At 42.1% G+C, this 18,721-nt stretch overlaps 1 protein-coding gene across 3 annotated transcripts in view; it reads left to right on the plus strand.

Annotated features, from left to right (window-relative positions):
* Positions 1 to 18,721, plus strand: part of Pou6f2 (POU class 6 homeobox 2) — a 489,703-nt gene that overhangs the window by 465,278 nt on the left and 5,704 nt on the right. For all 3 annotated transcript variants that reach the window (XM_034509572.2, XM_034509573.2, XM_076939335.1), the window contains 2 exons: positions 7,451 to 7,616; positions 16,506 to 16,674. In XM_034509572.2, coding sequence (XP_034365463.1) covers positions 7,451 to 7,616; positions 16,506 to 16,674 — 335 coding nt within the window. The remainder of the gene's footprint in view (positions 1 to 7,450; positions 7,617 to 16,505; positions 16,675 to 18,721) is intronic.

Below are 18,721 nucleotides of genomic sequence, written 5' to 3' on the forward strand. Positions count from 1 at the left end.
AACACAAATAGTCAAAGAACAAGCAAAGCAATAAACATAATTCCATGAGCACTCCAGTGATTACTGTTTCTAGGGACTTATCAAGATGACCAAAATATCTGAGCCAACTTCCCTGTCCTAGCCCAAAGTCATTTTCATGTCTGAAGCCTACTTCCTTTTTCTAGCCTAAGGTTTAGATTTCTGCCTGAAATTACTTCTTTGTTCTAGCCTAAGGTTTAGATTTCTGCCTGAAATTACTTCTTTGTTCTAGCCTAATGTACCATTCCTGCCTGAAGCCCACTTCCTTGTCCTTGGCCAATGTCAGATTCCTGCCAAGCAGCCCATTTCCTTGTCCTTTGCCCATGTCAGATTCTTGCCAGGCAGCCCCAAAAGCTCTCCGCCTTGCCTCCTTTTTTATTTCATAAGACTGTGCCTATCTTAGGTCATCCAGACAAGAATGCCTTCCTTACCCATCATAGAATATGCATTATCAAAAGCAATGCACTTTTGTCTTAGGTTGGTAAGGCTCTATGCAGAATCTTACCTGTCCTTGGCTTGCCAGCCTGTTAATTTAATAACTCTGTCTGGGGGCCCATTTTCTGGTTCAAGCCATACACTTTGGCTGCCAACATGTTTATGTTATTAAAGACAAGCTACAACACAATGGACAGGAGTAAAAGTATTCCTAGGACAAAAAGGGTTAGCATGATCAAGCTATATATGCCATTCTTGAAGCTTGACCAAAATAGAAATACTGACCTCAGGCCATGGGTAATTTTATCAGCAGTACCTGCCACATCATCACTCAGCAGAGTAGCATTCTTTAAACTCATAAGCTCACTATGCAAAGTTAAAACATCCAGAGAGGTATTAGAATTATGGCAAATACATTGCAAGTGTCTTTTAAACTTTTTCCTAATTATAATGGCTACCACTGTAAATTTTAGAACTAACATAACTCCAATGGTATTTGGCATGACACTTGAGATGGCTCCTTACTCTTAAACTCTGAACCTCCTTCCAATAATTTGAATAGGATAACGAGCATCAATTCATTCTTCCAAATGCCTATCTAAATCCTCTTGTATATTCAACACATTTGTAACATTTTTTACTAAATGATTAACAAAAGCAGCTGTCTTAACTTCTGGTGTCAAAGCAAGTGCATAAGCAGCGGTGTTAGCAATTAATGGAATTAAAGCTGTTACACCAGCAATAATCAAACCTACTACCCTCTTGCTTCTGCTTAAAGCCTGACTCACTTCTTCCAGCACTTGCAAGCTTTTTTCAGAAGACCAAGGTTCTGTGATACTCAGGACAAAAAAACATAAGCTGGTTGGTAGTGTCAGGTTTCTTTTTTTCCCCCAGCACCACCATAAAGTCTCAACCCAAGATGAAAGGCAAAACTTTTTGAACATTGTAGTCAAAGTCTGCCCATGTTTCAGCTAGTTACCAGCAAAGAACAACCTTTGCTTATGAGGAGGAGTCCTTCCTTGGCCTTCACATTTTTTTATCATGTCTATGGCCTCAGAGTTGACGGTCTTCACTGCAAGACTCTTTATGAAAATCTGCAGCGTGGTGGCTATTCCAGGCAGATAGAAGATTAGAAAGTGCTTATCAATTTGTCAGTGTTCTCCACATAGCATATGCTTTGAAATACCTTTGTCCAAATTTCCTGACCAACAGCATCCTGTGGGATCTGGGGCACCAGCCCTTCTCTGTGATTCATCCCCCTGTCACTCCTTCACCTCAGCTTTCTTTCCTCAAACTATTTATCATCACAAATCAACACCTGAAAGACAGAGACCAGCTCAACTCAGCCTCGTCCACATAAATCTAGCCCCAGCCTAGGGAAGATCAGTGTGTTCACTGCTGAATTCTATTTCACCATCCTAGGCACTCCAGAGCCATCCTTGAAGACACCCAGCCCAGACACTCTGTGGCTTTCCAATATATTCTAGAATTTGTCAGGATGCCCAGTGCTATCTTTTCTACATCAGCTTCTTTTCCTCTCCATGATCTCTCACCTCAGTATCTCGGCTGCACAAAACTCTTTTTGTTTCAACCCTGCACTTAAAATCTAACTCACATTCCCTCGTGTGTCCCTGCTGAACTCCAGCTATAGTCCCTCAGTTGTTTTGGGATGCTCTCCTGCCTGCACTTGGAAAGCTCCACCAAATCCTCTTGTTCTAACTCATCACTCCCTCACATCATCACAATGCCTGGCAAAAGCAAGATGGTTCCCTTCCCACCTCTCTCTCACCCCTCAGGGATCCCACCTTGACTTTGCCACTCTTGTAAATGTGGATGGGTCAGACATCCTTTGCTAGCCTTTATAGGTTTAGGAATTGTTCTTTTCACATGAACATTCCTGTATGAATTTTACTGTTTCTATCCAACTTGATGAGCATACTCACATTTCTTTCATTTTCCAAGACACTTGCCACCCATACTTTTTATATTATCATGGAATTAATGAAAGATGTTTTATTCCAGAATCTAAAACACTATTAAAGATCACACAGGCAAGATACAAGGAACCAGACACGTGGAAAAAATATCACACACACATACACTCACACACACAATATCTCTAAGATGCTGCTTTTTCAGTCTTTGTTGAATATATGAAACACCCTGGCAGTGCCTATGAGTACAAGCAATCCTGTGAAGCCAGCTTGTGGGAGGGTAGCATGAGGGGTCGGTTGAGTTTGAGTCTTGTCTCAAGACTTGGCCATCTCATATGTGAGCCGAATGTGAGGCCTCCTGTGACTAACAAGGACTGACCCTGACTTTTCTCATATGCTCACTCCCCATGCACTCAGCCTATCTGCACCTGGTTCACAGCACCAAAAGGGCAAGGAGGTGATTGCATGAACTCAGATACAAGTGAACTACAGCTCCTTTAAGAAGCATCATGCAAGTGCAGTGAGCAAACAGAGAATTTTATTACATAAAAGGACACCACCAAATAAAGTAACTTTTGAGTACTATAGGCACCAAAATTAATTCTATCAAACAGAGGACAATCTGTTCCATCTCTAATGTGTCCTCAGTGATACCAGTTACCCAACAGTGTCTTGTTATTCTCAAAAATATAAAGTTTTAAGGACATGTGGGCCTGTAGAGAGTAATATCTAAGCTAGAAAAATATTTTTAACTCCTTATTAGGACAGAAATGTAAGTGGGGTGTGTCCAAGTGGATAGATCTACTCTAGAGATTGGCAGCTCTGTCAGATACCTCACTGGTTCTCACACTGCCAACCATGGCTCTTGTTTTCTGACTTGCTGACTTTTGACCCTGCAATGAAGGAGCAGCACTGACGTGCAGTCTGCTCTCAGGGACTCATAGCTGGTGAGCTCTTGTTTTGTCCCAGGTCAGTCACTTTCTCTTCAGGAATCTATTGCCTGATCTACAAAACACCATCAATATCCAACAAAGAAAGCTATCATTAGGTGTATGCTTCGAGTTATTTATGGCCTCCCCTTCCTTTTCCTAAACTATTTCCATTCCTGTGGCCAGTTGTACTTTGGGGGTTTTTGCCAATATTTAGGCAATGCAAGGTTTTTTTAATTGTCAGCATCTTAAAAAGCAACATGGTTAAATCAAATTATGTATTTTCCTAATACTGCTTTTTAAATGTAATAAATTTTTATATGGAGCCACAGAGTTCTTTTACAAAATAGCTTAAATCTCTGCCACCTTTTTCTTGTTTTCCTCCTCCTCCTCCCTCTCCTTTTGCTTCTTCTTCTGTAAATAAAGTTCTAAGCATAATTTTTAAAAAATGAATATACCCCAAATCATTAAATCTTGAGCAGCCAAGACACAGTGCCATGTTCATCTGAAAGTATTGCTGTCTGCTGGGTAGAAGATAGGTCTTACTTAGGCTTCTATTGCTCTGAGGAAACACCATGACCAAAAGCAACTTGGGGAGGAAAGAGTTTATTTTGCCTTAGTTATACTCCATCATCCAGAAAACTAAGGGCAGGAACTCAAAGCATGAACCAAAGCAGAGGCCATGGAGGAAGGCCATGTACTGGTTTGCTCCCCACAGCTTGGTCTCTTATAGCACCTGACACCAACAACCCAGAGTGGCATCACCCACAGTGGACTGGATCCTCCTACCATTCATCACAAAATAATAAAATGTACCAAGCCTTGTCCACAGAGCAATCTGGTGGGAGCATTTTCTCAATTGAGGTCCCTCCTTCTCACTTGACTCTAACTCGTGTCACATTGACATAAACTAGCTGCACAGGGGTAAATGCTACGGTGCCATCAATGGTCTCTTTTTCTGAGCTGATTGGCTTACACACCACACAGCTCCCTCTGAGCTCACAGCCCTTCTGGAATTAGCATCCAAATGTCCACACTGGCTGCTGGAATTAGGAAGAAAGATCCCATTATAATCAATTCAATTTTTAACAAGTTAGAAGCTTTTAAGAATTCTTATACACTTTTGTTTAACTGTCTGGCAGAACTCAGGAAAGAAACCGAAAAATCAATGCCCTTAACAAATGGTTGGGTTTGTTTGTTTGTTTTGTTGGTTTTTTTTTTTTTTTTTTTTTTTTTTTGAGGAAAAATATCTCAAATTCCTACAAATTTTAGATTACTCTTTCTCTTTAATTGTACACATGTGGAGCAAGTTCTTCTAAAATATTAGCTTGGTTTCCTCTTGAATTTTTCCTTCTAGATCAAATTATCCACAAACCCTAGCTTGCCTTTATGACTCCTAAGTGGCATTGCAGTGTGGCCATTCTTTTCTTTCCCGTCATGTCTACAGAAGAAATGTTTCAACTGATTATAGTCCTGTCCAGTTCCTGCATGACACTCTATCACAGCCAGAGCCAATGAACTATTAACAAAATGAGAAGCTAGAGAACTTCCCCCTGACCAGTATCTCAAACCTGTAAACATGTTTTCCCTACACCAGTCATTAGAAAGACAACTCAATAGGTTAGAGGTGAAGAGTGATGTGAAATATCTATCACAATTTATGAAGTAAATTAAAATGGATTTAATCTTTACTAGGCAGCCCTACAACATAAAATTTGCTGGATTTAATTGTTGATTATGTGCTCAGCAAATTGGCTAATTACCTTAGGCAGTTGTTTGATGCTTATCAATCTGTGTTTCTCCTGTCAGTTATGACCACCTTTGGCTCACAGTCAACATTTTATTTAGAATATCTAAGTAACAAGGGTGATCACTTAAATAGTAACTGCAGGCAATTCCATTGTGGGGCAAGCAGACATCTAGATTCTGATGTTTAGAGGCCATATGGGCCCGTCCTGTACTTATCATAAACACAAGAGGCATATGTGTTGTGCAGGAATAGCTAGTGAGTATGGAAGTTGTCGTTGACCACTGCAGAGGGAAAGAACACAGTGGGAAATAGCTTTAAGTATGTTTCTAGGGTCACTCCTTACTAGAACTGCTGGAATGGCTAGGAAGACATAGGAATATTTAAGAAACTGATAAGCTAAGGTGCTAATGATGACAAAAGAGCAACTAGAATTCTCATGCATTGCTGGTGTCAGTGTAAAATGAACACTGATTTTCAAATTTCTTAAAGAGTTCAACATGAATTTACAGTACAATCAGTATTTGTCGTGAAGTTCTACCCATAGATACTTTCATTTAAAAAAAAAAAAAAAGGTAGACTCTCAGACTTGAACACAAATGTTTATAAAAAGAATTATTGATCATATTCCCAAACTGGAAACACCCAAGTATCTACCAGCAAAAAAATAGATAAACAGTATAATGTGTGTATTGTGGAAGGAGGGACTCATCATGGGTGTAAACTACTACTTTGCTATCGAGGAGAATGAACTACTGAAATACCCAACAGACTGGATGAATCTGTAAACAGTTTGCCAAGCAAAATAAGGGGGATTCAATGATGGTGTGTCATATGGCACCATCTCTAAAATTATACCAAATGAATCCATCGTGAGAGAAAGCAGAGCAGTAGTTGTCAAGGCACAGAGTTGAGGGCAGACATTGCTTGCCGAAGGAAACTTTATAAAACAGTAAAGCTTCCAGTCTTGATTATAATGATGGTTTCACAGGTGTATCCATTTGACAGACTCCTCAGACTGAGTTTGAAATGGGTGTGTTTTATTATCTAAAAATTGTATTTTCAAAATTGTTGAATGGAGAATGAACACAGATTGGAGTTGATGTGACCAAGGCTCTTAGGTAAGACAATCAGAGACTAATTCACTCTGTGGACAGCTCCCACCAAAGTCCACCTCCCACTCTGATTTGGCTCCCAGGCTGCCCCACTTTTATAAAAACCTTGCCATGCCTTTTAGTGTGAACCAAATATTGCTTACAACTAACTAGGGTGGCTACTGCCAAGGCTAAGCTTCCATTACCTTAGAGCCCTGAGCTCCTGAAACATCTTTTTAGAAGGGCAACCAGGAGGAAAGGAGAGATTCCTCCAGGTTGCCTAGTGGAACTTTTCTCCTCTCTCCTTCCGCAACTTCTTAAAGCCAATTTCCTCAAGAGACCTTAAAGAAGTAATAAGTAAACAGACACAAGGCACAACGTTCAAAAACTTTTAAAAAGGTAAAATAGTTCCTCTTTGCTTCATTGTAATCACTGGCACAAGCCCTAGGACCAGACTTCACGTGTCCAGAGACCAGCTCTTTCACACCAGGAGGAGGAACCATCACACCCCAGGTCCTCCCTGCCCTAGCTTCCCTCTGTGGAGGCAACAGTAGTGTGATAATTTAGTTAAAGAGGCCATGAACATACCCTTAATCCAGGAGCTATCACAGAGTAAGAAAGAAGCCCTGAGTTCAACGCCAGCCTTGTCTACCGAGCAAGTTCCAGGATGCCCAGTGCTACATAAAGAAACCCTCTCTGGACCCCCCATAAAAGTAGCAACTGAGAACTTCATATATTATGGGATAGTCTATCCTTGCTCTGATTACCAGATTTCTAGAGAATGTCAGAAAGCATGTTATCAGTTTTGCATAAGACACCCAAAACTGGAATCGAGAGAGCAGAGCTGCCAGCCTAAACTGGAACCTCCCCTAAACTATCAGTTCTTTGAATAATGGGCACAGGCCCAACTTTAAGTTTGAGCTTTGCATTTGAATTGTGTTGTTTCATTCTACACCAGCCTGAGAAGCCTCCCAGGTGTGTGGAATTGTGTAAACAGGTAGGAAAAAGTTCAGTCACACACTACAGCTGAGAAATGTCAAAAATTGGGTATTCTGGCAAGCCAAGTAGGGAATTAATAATATATTTAGAATTTCTAATAAAATGCCTGTCAAGCAAGCAACAACATATTATATACACAAAAAATAAATCCTGCCTGGGTATAGTGCTCTTCCCAAGAAGTAGACACTGCATTCGAGAAAATAAAATGAATCAACCCCAGATGAAATGTCCGTTCCCTAGCATTTCACGCAATGTTCCATTCATTTTGTATTTTTTTTTTACATCCCTGTGTAGCTTCACCAATCTTCCCAGACATCAGTGGGTCAAGCAGGCACCCAAGGCAACCTTCTGCACCTGGCTCATGGCCAAGCATCCACCTCTCAAAGTCCCGTTCGACAAGCTTCCTCCTCCTCTTCATCCTCCTCTTCTTCAGCTTTGAGCGTGGGCCAGTTAGTCAGCAGTAAGTATTCTTTCTGGCTCCATTTAATCATGGTGACCTTTTTATTGCCTATTGCAAAGCCTCTCTCTCTCTCTCTCTCTCTCTCTCTCCCCAACTCCTCTCCTTGCTTCTCTACTTCCTCCCTCCCTCTCGCCTTCATTTTCTAGGGCTACTAGGCCGATATTGGAATAATGTCTGCTCAAGGCCATTGACTCCTTAGGGCAGCTGGCCCCCACAGCACACCCCTGCATTAGTGAAGGCTTGGAGCAGGCTCCATTTTCAGGGGATTCTGGTGTGCTGAGTCAGACCTGCCACTTCCAAAGGTAGAAACTGATCATCTTGCAGGGCCTGAGCAAACAGCTCTGAGCTGAAATAACCAACAACAGGCACTCAGCCAGAGGGTCAAGCCACTTTCCTCTGTGTTTGAAGTCCCCTGCCATTCTGTCTGTCGGTGTCAGAGGAAATAAAGGAGAGCACGCCTGTGGGTGGGTACATGAGTGAACAATGAGCCACCTTCTGTGACACATGGAGGCTGCTGTGTGGGCTGGAATCAGACAGACATCTCCAAACAACCATTCACAAAATAAAGCAAGCCTGAAGGCTGCCTCCCTAATAAAGTGGCTATAGTCGTCTATATATGATCTGTGGAGTTGGTATCTGTTCTCAGGGAAGCCAGCATATCTATCACATGCAAACAGAAGCACACAAATGATGCATGGGACAATGGTCTGATTAAATATCATTTACTCACTTCAGTACAACTTTTACTAATTTTTCATAAGAAATCAGACAACATATAAACATATATGCAGATCACAATCCTACAGGAATCATGTGTCCAACAGTCATGGGTTTAAAAAGCCGAGTCACTGCATAGGCACCTGTGACATAACGTGAGGATGCCTGTGTCAGTGAAGAACAGAGAAAGACCTGTTAAAGCCAGAGTGTGGGGATCTTCGCAAAGAACAGGCAGATCTGGTAATGCATGGTGATGCTCCCCAAAGGAAAGGAAAGCTTGCGTGTTGAACAACATAATGCAGACTAGAAAGGTGTTGTGAGTGAGGGGAAATGGAATGAGACACTAGGGAAGTCTGTTACAATGCCAAGGTCCTTCAGGACACTGGCCTGGACATTCTTGGTCTCAAATGTGGCTCAACACTATACAGCAGGGACATATGGAGTTTGCCCTTTAATCTATCTAGACATATAACTCTATGCATTTGACTATAAACCTTTGTCCCAGCTGAATAGATTCATAGATAAAATTAATCTCATTTCTTCATCTTTTTTTTTTATAAAGAAGTGCTTCATATGGTTGTTGTAGGAAAAGATTCAAATTCTACCTGAATTCAATTCTCTGTGTGTTTAAACACCCCATTTTAAATGGCAATGGGGTGCGTGTGTGTGTGTGTGTGTGTGTGTGTGTGTGTGTGTAGAGTAAGCTGTTAAAATTTGGTCCTGAAAGAAAGGAAATTAAAATCCAATACAGAGAAAAAAATTACATGTGATCTAAACGTGCAAAACCACTCCACTAATGCAGTCTTACAAATGCATTATACTCACCATGGTAGGTGGATGGAGAGAAGGCTGCACAGACAGACAGACACTGGCTGTCTCTGACCACTTGGCACTACTGAATAAAGAAGACTTAGCGTTTTTAGAAATTGGTAAGGAAGCTATTAAGCAGGCCAGGTGGATTTCAATTACATTAATAGCATTTCAATTAATTGTGAGTGATCAGCAAAATAAAAGACTTGGGAGAGGGAATTTTTTTCTTTTGCATGCATTGGAAGCAGAAAAAATGACACCCATAAGCAGAGCCTGAGTAGGAAGGAGCCCCTACTAACTGTAGACCCTCCTTGCATAAGAGTCGAGCAGCATCAGTAAGCATCCGACTTTGCACAGTGCTGAACTTACAACCTTTATAGATGTGGGGTGTGTTTTTAGTTATTTCCCTTCTGTGTCAAAACCCAATCACAAAAGGAACATATGAGTCACATATTTATAAAGTGCATCCCTTTCCAGCTCAATAATTTGCTATAATGGCTTATTTCAGGGAAGCATGTTTGCCAGTGTGTCATGAAGCATATGTTAAAGGATACAGCCTCTCGGCAAGAAGTATGCAGAGTGAAGTCCAAGAAGACTTGAGTGCAGAAACTTCTGTCCCTGCAAACTCACCCCCCCCACACACACACAGACCTTATGATTGTGCTCTTAAAAACGAGAGGCTCTTGTTTTTAGTCACAGTTTGTTTTTCTAATAACCCACCTCTCCCTAAAGCTACCCAGGAGTCAACTAATAGTCACCTAATTAGGACCAAAAAAAGTTCCTTTCAATAAAGAAATTCCAAAAAGTTTTGGTGTATATTTGGGAACCAAAAAAAATTAGAATAGAAATGATAGAATTCCTATAATGACTTAAGAGTCTATAAGAGCTTTGGGAGCTGTGCTCTGGACACAGAGACCAAGAATATATTTCCTATATGACAATATCACACAAGCTTTGATCAGAATCATAGTTAGTGAATCTTCCACATCAGTCAGAAGGTGCTATCCAACGTTCCATGAACTAAAAATTAGTATTAAAATATCTTGCTCACTCTGGGCCAAAGAATCCCCAGATAATCCCTTGACAATGATCAAATGACCTTCATACGTGATGAACTCCACATCTGAGCTCAGAGTAACCAAGTAAGCAGCCTTGTCAAAGCCTTGTAGCCTGATACCCTTCCCTTGTGCTACACTGTGCTCAGTCTGCTCAGAAAGGCACTGCTTCTACTAGCCAATCTTTTTCCATGTGTATACATTTATGGTGTATGCATGTGTTCACTTGTATATGGGTGCATGTGTGTGTACAGGTGCATGGGCACATGTGTGTATATGAGTGTGAAGAACCAAGGTTGATGTCTAGGATCTTCCTTGATTGATCTTCTACCTTAGTAAGTGGAATCTCTCAGTCAAAGCCAGAACTCAGAGCTATGGCTAGTCTCAGTGGCTGGCTTCCTCTGGGAAGCCCATCTCTGCCTATCTTTGCATTCTAAGGCTAGAGCTGCAGGCAGCACACCATTCCCATCTGGTGTTTACACCTAAGGATCCTCGTGCTTAAGCCAGAGCTTAAATCTACGAAGCCATCTCCCCAGCTCTAAGCTGGACTTTTAGAAAAATCTAAAAGAAAAATCAGTGACTATCTTATAAAACTTCCAGCTTGGTTTGAAATTTACAGTGTACTAACTTTAAAATAGGTAGATTTGAGGTTTTAACTGCTGGAGAGGGGGCTGTCTCTTTCATTACTGTTTTTCATATACTGGTAAAATAAATAAATAAATAAATAAATAAATAAATAAATAAATAACTCCTGACTTGTAAGCTTGACTCTTAGCAAAAGATTGCTAGTCACTGCCTCAAAACTAAAGCTGAACCTTCAAGATAGGAACAGCTTGTTGCATAGAGAAATCATATAAAGCCCAGTGACATCACCATGATGCAAGGGCCCCTTTTGATCCACATTTCCATTCTCCAATGGTTTGTCCATTTTTAGAACTATCGGGTAAGCACACCCACTCTGTGCTATGAGGAGATGTGAAGAGCTGATGGTTGTTTCTGTTTCTCTTGGATTTTTCTTTCATGTTTTGGACAGCTTCTTTTAAAGATACACTTCGTGCCTGTGGCAATTCCATAAGCAGGGATCATAGCAGGATGGTGTTGATATGTGGTATGCTCAACTATTTAGCAGAACACTACACAAATATCAAGGCTAACAGCAAGATGGAACTAAGAAAGAAGGGAGGGAGGGAGGGAAGGAGGGAGGGAATCACAGCAACATCTGTCCTGGAATCTACTGAGCCCTAGTTCCACATGGGCCCTGATACTATGGACAAAATAGGTTTGTTCTCACACAGTTTGCATTCCATTTCCACAAAAATCTCTGCTTTTTCATGTCCTTGCATTCTGTTTGGATGTGAAAACTAGTCATCATACTTTTGAATCCCTGAAGTTTTCCAAGTCCAATATTCCTTAGATCCTTGATGCTTTTCTCTGTAGAGCCAGGGTCACAGAATTCCCTCTGCAGAGCCACGGCCACTTTTAAGTTGACTCCTGTCCACCACTGCTATTCCTTTCTGAACTCTATTTTGTGTACAGGGCTGACTGAATCTTGGACAACTTCTACAAAAGGTACCACTTCCTCCTCCCTCCAGAGAACCTTTACCCTAGGTTTCTGGCTAAAGTTGCTTGATCCATTTTGAAGGAGCCCTGAAGATTCCTCATGTGGTTCTAATCAAGCCGACCCCAGATCATCTTCAAAACTACCTGTAACTTATCCTAAGAGCAAGAGAGTGAAAGCAGCCTTGATCTTTCTGTGGAATGTTACATGCTGAGCTAGCCTGAGGGCTGAAGTAATACCCAGGAAAGCCTCCACTCACCACATACACACTTTTTGCTCCTCCTCAAGTAGAATAGCACATATCCCGTTGCAACAGTAAAACAACCAGACAGTCTGAGGCAAACTTGGAGGCAGGGAAACAGCAGCATAAGAAACAGCTGAGAAACTAAAGAACACCTAAGAACCTCCTAACGTTTCCTGCCAAAGTCTGAGACCAGTCCCACAAACCTATATTCAAGATACAGCTAGCAATTGTCCAACAGTGACTTCTTCTCTTTGGATGAAGAGACTTCTGTGGGGCAAACCATGCAATGTATTTTGCTATCCAATTTTTATGAGTAAGGACAAAAAAAGAAAGAAAACCCTTCTTTTCTTGTTTTTATGTAAAACCAGAAGCATGTTCATTGGAGCTCATGGGAAACACTGGGCATATGACTGGGACTCACTCCTCTCAACTCTTCAGTGGACAACTGACATCCACGCCAACACTTCTCAGCACATGGAATTTCAGAATCTAAAGTGTTCTCTTTAACCCTGATTGTTGTTAGTAATACAGTAAAAAAAAAGAAAAGAAAAGAAAAGAAAAAGAGGGAGAAAGAAAAGAAAGACCAAAAGAAAACTGAACACTGTGTGTCTCTGCATGTGCGCGTGTGCACGTGCTGACAGCTTAGGATCAGTATTAAGGTAGATTGTGGAAGGCTTTCCATAAAAACCAATCCTTCCTGTGCTAATTATAACAACTGATTTGGGTTAATCTAGAGATGGGAATAGTAAAAGCCAGAGGGCTATTTCCCACAGAGATATCTAGTTTGACAGTAAAAAAATGTTCCCCCAATTGCAGACCACACTGGCCTTCCTGTTCCACCAGCTCACAGCTTTGTCCCTCTCCTATGCAGTGCAGAAGGGGTGAGGGAAGGAAGAAGTGGGGGCCTCTCTCATGAGCCCCTTCTCAGCAGGCCTGTCTGCCTCATCCGTCTTACACAGCTGAGCACCAGGTTTTTCTGTACCTTGAAGCCTGATGGATGAGAACACGAATGGGTTCAGTGGCACGGTGGTGATGCCACACCTAGACTCGGTAGAGACGGATGCAGGGGCAGGCACCATACTAACTGGAAAAAGTACCCTTGGCCCTACCAGGGGACTCAAATCTGAAAAATTAAGAAAAGCACCGTTCTAAAACCCATGTTTGTACAAAGTCTCTGGCTTCTCCCTCCTTTTTTTTCTTTTTCTTTTTATGAGTTTTGAGCATTCAATGTTTCCTGCAAACCTACCAAACACGTCACCATCTCTGAAAGAGACTAAAGACTAGGCCAATCTTTCCTTTCACTCTACCATTCTGTATCAGCAGGTACAGAGTGTGCCCCTTTCTATTCTAAATTAGGATCCTTCAGCTACTAAATTTTTGCCTCTCTCCTCTTGCAAGTGGACTTTTAAAACCTTTTCTTAATCCTGATAATTTTTTCTTCCACATGAAGGACTTTTGTTGTTGTTGTCCTTACACAGATAGACTGTAAATCTGTCCTGTACTGTTTGGCCTTGACCTTCCACTGCCCAGTGACAGCCACTGTGCAACCTAGTATTTCCTGCTTAAGCCCCAGAACCAAGCAGCAAGAATGCCCAGTCTAAAGTCAGGCTCACAGCTCCTCTTGGACAGGGAGCAGATGTGAGCAGAGAGAGGCAGTGAGAATTGGTTCCAGGTGACTGGACAAACTACTGCACATGCAGGCCTTGTGCACCTGAAAGAACATAGAAATCTTGCTCTCCCTTTAAAATCCCTTTTTATATTGTTGGCAAGTGATTCAAAGTATGTGGGGCCGTCCATGCTGCTCGTTTGCAGCCCCTTCCAGGCTCGTTTTAATGAAGAAATAAGGGCTAGAGACGGCCATGTGTGCAGATGTGGTCTCCCGGAATTTTTGTGAACTCTGAAAGCCACTCTATACTGCTGTGCTGGTGAGATTTCAAATTCAGAGGACAGTCTCCACCACAAAGCACCCAAACACACCTTGCATTAACTGAATGTCAGGTTCCTAGAAGGAAGTTTGGGGAGGGGTATTAGAAAAGCAGGACTTTAATTCATCTTATCTAAATCAACTTTATACAAACCCCTCCAAGCCCTGCCCATACGTCTACACTCTCAGTCTGTTGCCCTGAAATGTTCACCACCTGGGTGAGCTCCTTCTCCAGCCCATGTGCCTCTTCTATTCACAAAGCAAAGCCTTTATATTCTGTAAGAAGAGGAATATTTTTGTTTTGATTTTAGTGAAAATAAATTTGCCCATGTAAAATATTCTGATTATAGATTCCTCTCCCCCAACTCCTCCTAGACCCTCCCCACATCCCCTCCAACCCACATCCATACAAATACAAATGGGCATCTTAAGGATAATGATAAAATAAAGACAAACCAGAAGCAAAACAGCCAAGTAAAAACCACAAGAAACACATACATGGAGATGCACCCATTTACACAGACAAAGGAAATTCCATGAAAACACAAAACTCAGAAACAATAATATATACATGTGGTGGTAATTTCTTACCCCAATAAGCCCATATAAAAACACACAACGTAGCTATACTTATAAGCTATATGTCTAGATTGGGCAGATCTATCATACCAATCTGTTCCTCAGTTATGAGACCCCCTTGCTACTTGTGGCTTCTCCAGGTCATGTGGTCCTGCTCCATCCTCCTTCTACCTCCTCTTCCTCTGTCCTCCCATCCCACCTTTTCCTTCCACTGCCCAGTCACAGGCTCTAGCCTTTATTTGACCAGTCAGAATGGGGAGAAGGTTCAGTGAGATCACCTGAGTACATGATCTACTCCACTTCGGGGGGGGGGGGGGGCAGCCGCTCTTGAGGAAACAGAATTAACATCAAAATACAAACAGCACCAGGGCACCCCACAACATATACATAAAAGCCTGTTAGATTAAAAAAAATAAAAAATTTACAAACCTCCAAAAACACCATGGAATTTGTTTTGTGCAGCCACCCACTGCTAAGCATGGGGCCCGCCCTTACAAGTCACGCTCCATCACCGGATCCTGATGGTTCTCTTGTTTTTCTGTAGGTTTTATTTTGTGCCTTAGTATTAGACCTCCAAACCCCATTAAACTATAAGAATATGCTTCCTCCAGTCCACTGAGAAACCAGGAGTCACTTTAGAATACTTACAAATAAACTGCAATGGCCAAACCCCTCTAATCTGTGATGAACTGAGATCCCGTGCTATGAAAATTCTAAGGTCTTCTTCAATGATCTTGCTGAGTTACCCTGTTTGGCCATGGACCCCTGGGGTTCAGTCTACCCTCTTGCTTCAGTACCACACATGCTGTACCTGACTAGTTTCTTTTTAATGTGAAGATAAATGTACAGTGTATACCAGTATTACTTTTTTTATTGACAGTATATTTTCCATTGCCTGGTGGGATTACTCCCCTGTGCTGAGAGAAGTTACACATAGTATTCTAGGCCCCTCCCAACAGACACATAGATGCACCTTCCTCACTTAAAAGCACCTTTAAAATTGTCACTTAGGGTGCAAATGTAACATCCAGAGAGTATATGGCATTAAGCCCAGAGGAGTATCATGGTCCTGGGACAAGAGCAAAAATTCATTGAAACTGATGAGTTGCTGTGCTGGAGGAGGAAGAGCAACTTTCAGCTGAGTGGAAAGGGTGAGGTGAAGAACAATAGAGAGAAGGCTTGCAGCAGCAGTGACTTCCCCACAGGCAGCACTGAGCTGCACTGAAATCTCCCACCAGGCCTAGCCCATGCTGGCTTCAGCTTGGTGAACACTTTCATTTATCCAGGGATCAGTAGCCAGGGGGGAGGAAGTTTCATTCTCCAGCTGTTGTGTCATTTCCCCTGATAAGTCCTAAATTGACCGCGTTATCCGGCACCAAAGGAGCCTTCCTGTGGTAGGCAGGTTTTATTATGTGCCCTTTCAGGGGACAAAGGCAGCTGTGTCAGTAAACCGCTATGGGGAAAAAAGACAATATTCTTCTCACAGCTTCATAACCATGCTCTTCTGAGGGGTAATGTGAACATAAGAAATGAGGCAAGATTACCATCTATTACCCTGGCTACATGGCGATCAGGTGGGAAAAAAAAAAAAAAAAAAACACGGAGTGCGTCGTTTCCTTTGTGGCCAATTGTTAGCATGGAGAATTCCAATTAAGACATTTTAAAGAGAGACCTTCTTGTGTTTGTCTTTGCACCATATACGAACGGGCTTACCAGCAGAGTGGATCTGAATCCCTCTACCAAGAGCCTCCCCTTGCTGGCTGCTGTTATTAAGCCCTAAAGAATTGTGCCCTTGCTTTGGGAAGTGGCAGGGCAAACAGGAGTGGCTTACCGTGGGATAGAAGTGTCTTGAAGGATGGCTTGTGCAGGAAGGTGTGTTGAAGGATGAGAGACAAAGAAGGTATTGTGATGGTTTCCCCACTACTCTGTGGCTGCTCAGTGATAAACATCCTGACTGGCTGTGTGTTGACATGTTGATCCTATTTTAAAAACATCTCCACAGATCCTCAAACGGCAGCGGGTGAGGTGGACGGGGTTAATCTGGAGGAGATCCGAGAATTTGCCAAAGCTTTTAAAATCCGACGCCTGTCCCTTGGCCTGACACAGACTCAGGTGGGACAAGCCCTCAGTGCCACAGAGGGCCCCGCATACAGCCAGTCGGCCATCTGCAGGTAACGGGCGCTGCATGCTGTCACCTGTCCTGGCCAGCCCGGGCCTTGTTAGTCCTTGCAGCTCAGCTTGTCTTCTTTGGGTTGGCAAACTGGACAAATGGAGCATGGAAATAAGAACTGGGGTAGTTGTATGTTGGGATTGGTAATGTTGATACAAAACGGGGTGCCAATGCAGTGTTGCGGGGTCCTGACCTTCTAACTCCTGTCAACTCTAAGAACTTCCAAGGCTGACCAATTGAGATATGCTGCCCTGGCCAGGGGTCTCCCTTCTACTCCATGCCCCTGTCAGATACAAATACCAACTTCTGTCAACACATGGGCACCCCTAAGTAAAAGCAAAGCCACTAGTCCACCCTACTGTTAACTACCCAGAGATGACTCCAAAGTTTCCATGAAATGCATTTTAACAAATTTCCCTATCTGGAAAGAATTTTTACAGCTTGGTTTTTCAGACACATCTTTATAAGCAGGGAAAAGAGAAGGAGGAAGGAAGGAAGGAAGGAAGGAAGGAAGGAAGGAAGGAAGGAAAAAAGAAAGGGCGGAAGAAGCCCTTTTAAATGTCAGTGAATCTGGCTTAACTGTACCAAACCCCCAACCACACATTAAATAAATAAATTACTGAATCCAGCCTTGGTTGTGTTTGAGTTGATCCTGGTTAAATCTTCAGGAGCCCCATGTATGCATGTGTGTTGCACTAATCCTATGTTTATGCATGAGGTAACGAGTAGGAGCTTTTTCCTCTTGGGCAATGCCTTAGGACTCCTCCTCCATCAGGAACAGCCAAGAAACCAACTCTAAACTCATTTAAGTGGATTTTGTTCTTGGTGATCCATGAAATGCTGCCTTTTTATCTGCTCTTTATACTTTTAATGTATTCCCCAAAGGACAGAAGTGTACTTTTCCTGCAGTTTAAGACTAAGGTTATAAATAACATCAGTATGGGGTGGTAGCTTGCAGCTCACATTTTGCTCAATGATTTTCCATAAAACCCATTGATTGTTGTTAAATACAAAAAGCACCATAGGATCCTCTCACTTCTATGGTCTCCCCTACTGTTTTTTCTTATAAGATACCTCCCTGTAGAAAATAACCTTTATTCAGTCTATACAAGGATACTACTGCTGGGAAATTTGTATCAAGGCTTGTATATGTTATTCCAAACAACACATACAGAAGCATCAATGCTAACAAGCAGCATCGATGATGGGAATATTGTCGCTCCCTGTCGGCAGGCATTAATTTTGTCTGGTCCTGATGCCTTGTGATCAAAAAAGCCACAGGTTTTTTATTTTGAAGCCAATTTGACATTGTTGCCAAATTCCTCTTTGGCTTATTTTGAGCCCTAAAATGTGATTTTTTTTTTTTTAATCGACTGGAGTGTTCTCTTAATGTTTCGACTCATACACAAACACGGATTCCTGGGCATCCCCAATCAGATATGCTGATTTGTTAAATCTTCCCCAGAGGGATGCTACAAATGCTGTAGACTGCAGACCTCTGGAAATTTATTATTGGTTAACAGAGCAGACACCTAGACTTCAGGGCCTGCATCCTTTATCCAGTTTCCAGCGATTCAGTGATGCTGTTTTAGAAGCTGTCTATCCTAATTAATTAATTAATTAATTAGTCTTGAATGGAGACTTTACATTGGAATATTCCCAATGAGTTCAAAGGCTGGAAAAGAATGCACATCAGTGCCAAGGTGTCACTCTGTGCTAATTGGCTGCCGAGACTCCTAGGTGCAGTGTGAGAACCTTCTTATCAGAGGCACAAAGGGAAAAATCCCCTTCATGCCCCTTGGTGGCACAGCCCTGTGAGGCCAGTTGCTATCAAGAGCTCAAGCTCCAGGCCTTTATGATGAAAGATATGGCAAAATGCAGAACATGGCAAGTTATCACAATGGGGAGCCTGCCACAGGTGATAAACTTATTAATAATACTAAGTGATTAACTCACCTTGCCCTGAGAGCAGCAGGCTCCTCCTTCCTTAGTGAGTGCTAGAAGAAGCTGCAGTTTTCAAACATAAACAAATGCCTCCCTGACTGGGA

Source organism: Arvicanthis niloticus, chromosome 8 (genome assembly GCF_011762505.2).
Source record: "Arvicanthis niloticus isolate mArvNil1 chromosome 8, mArvNil1.pat.X, whole genome shotgun sequence".
NCBI lineage: Eukaryota > Metazoa > Chordata > Mammalia > Rodentia > Muridae > Arvicanthis > Arvicanthis niloticus.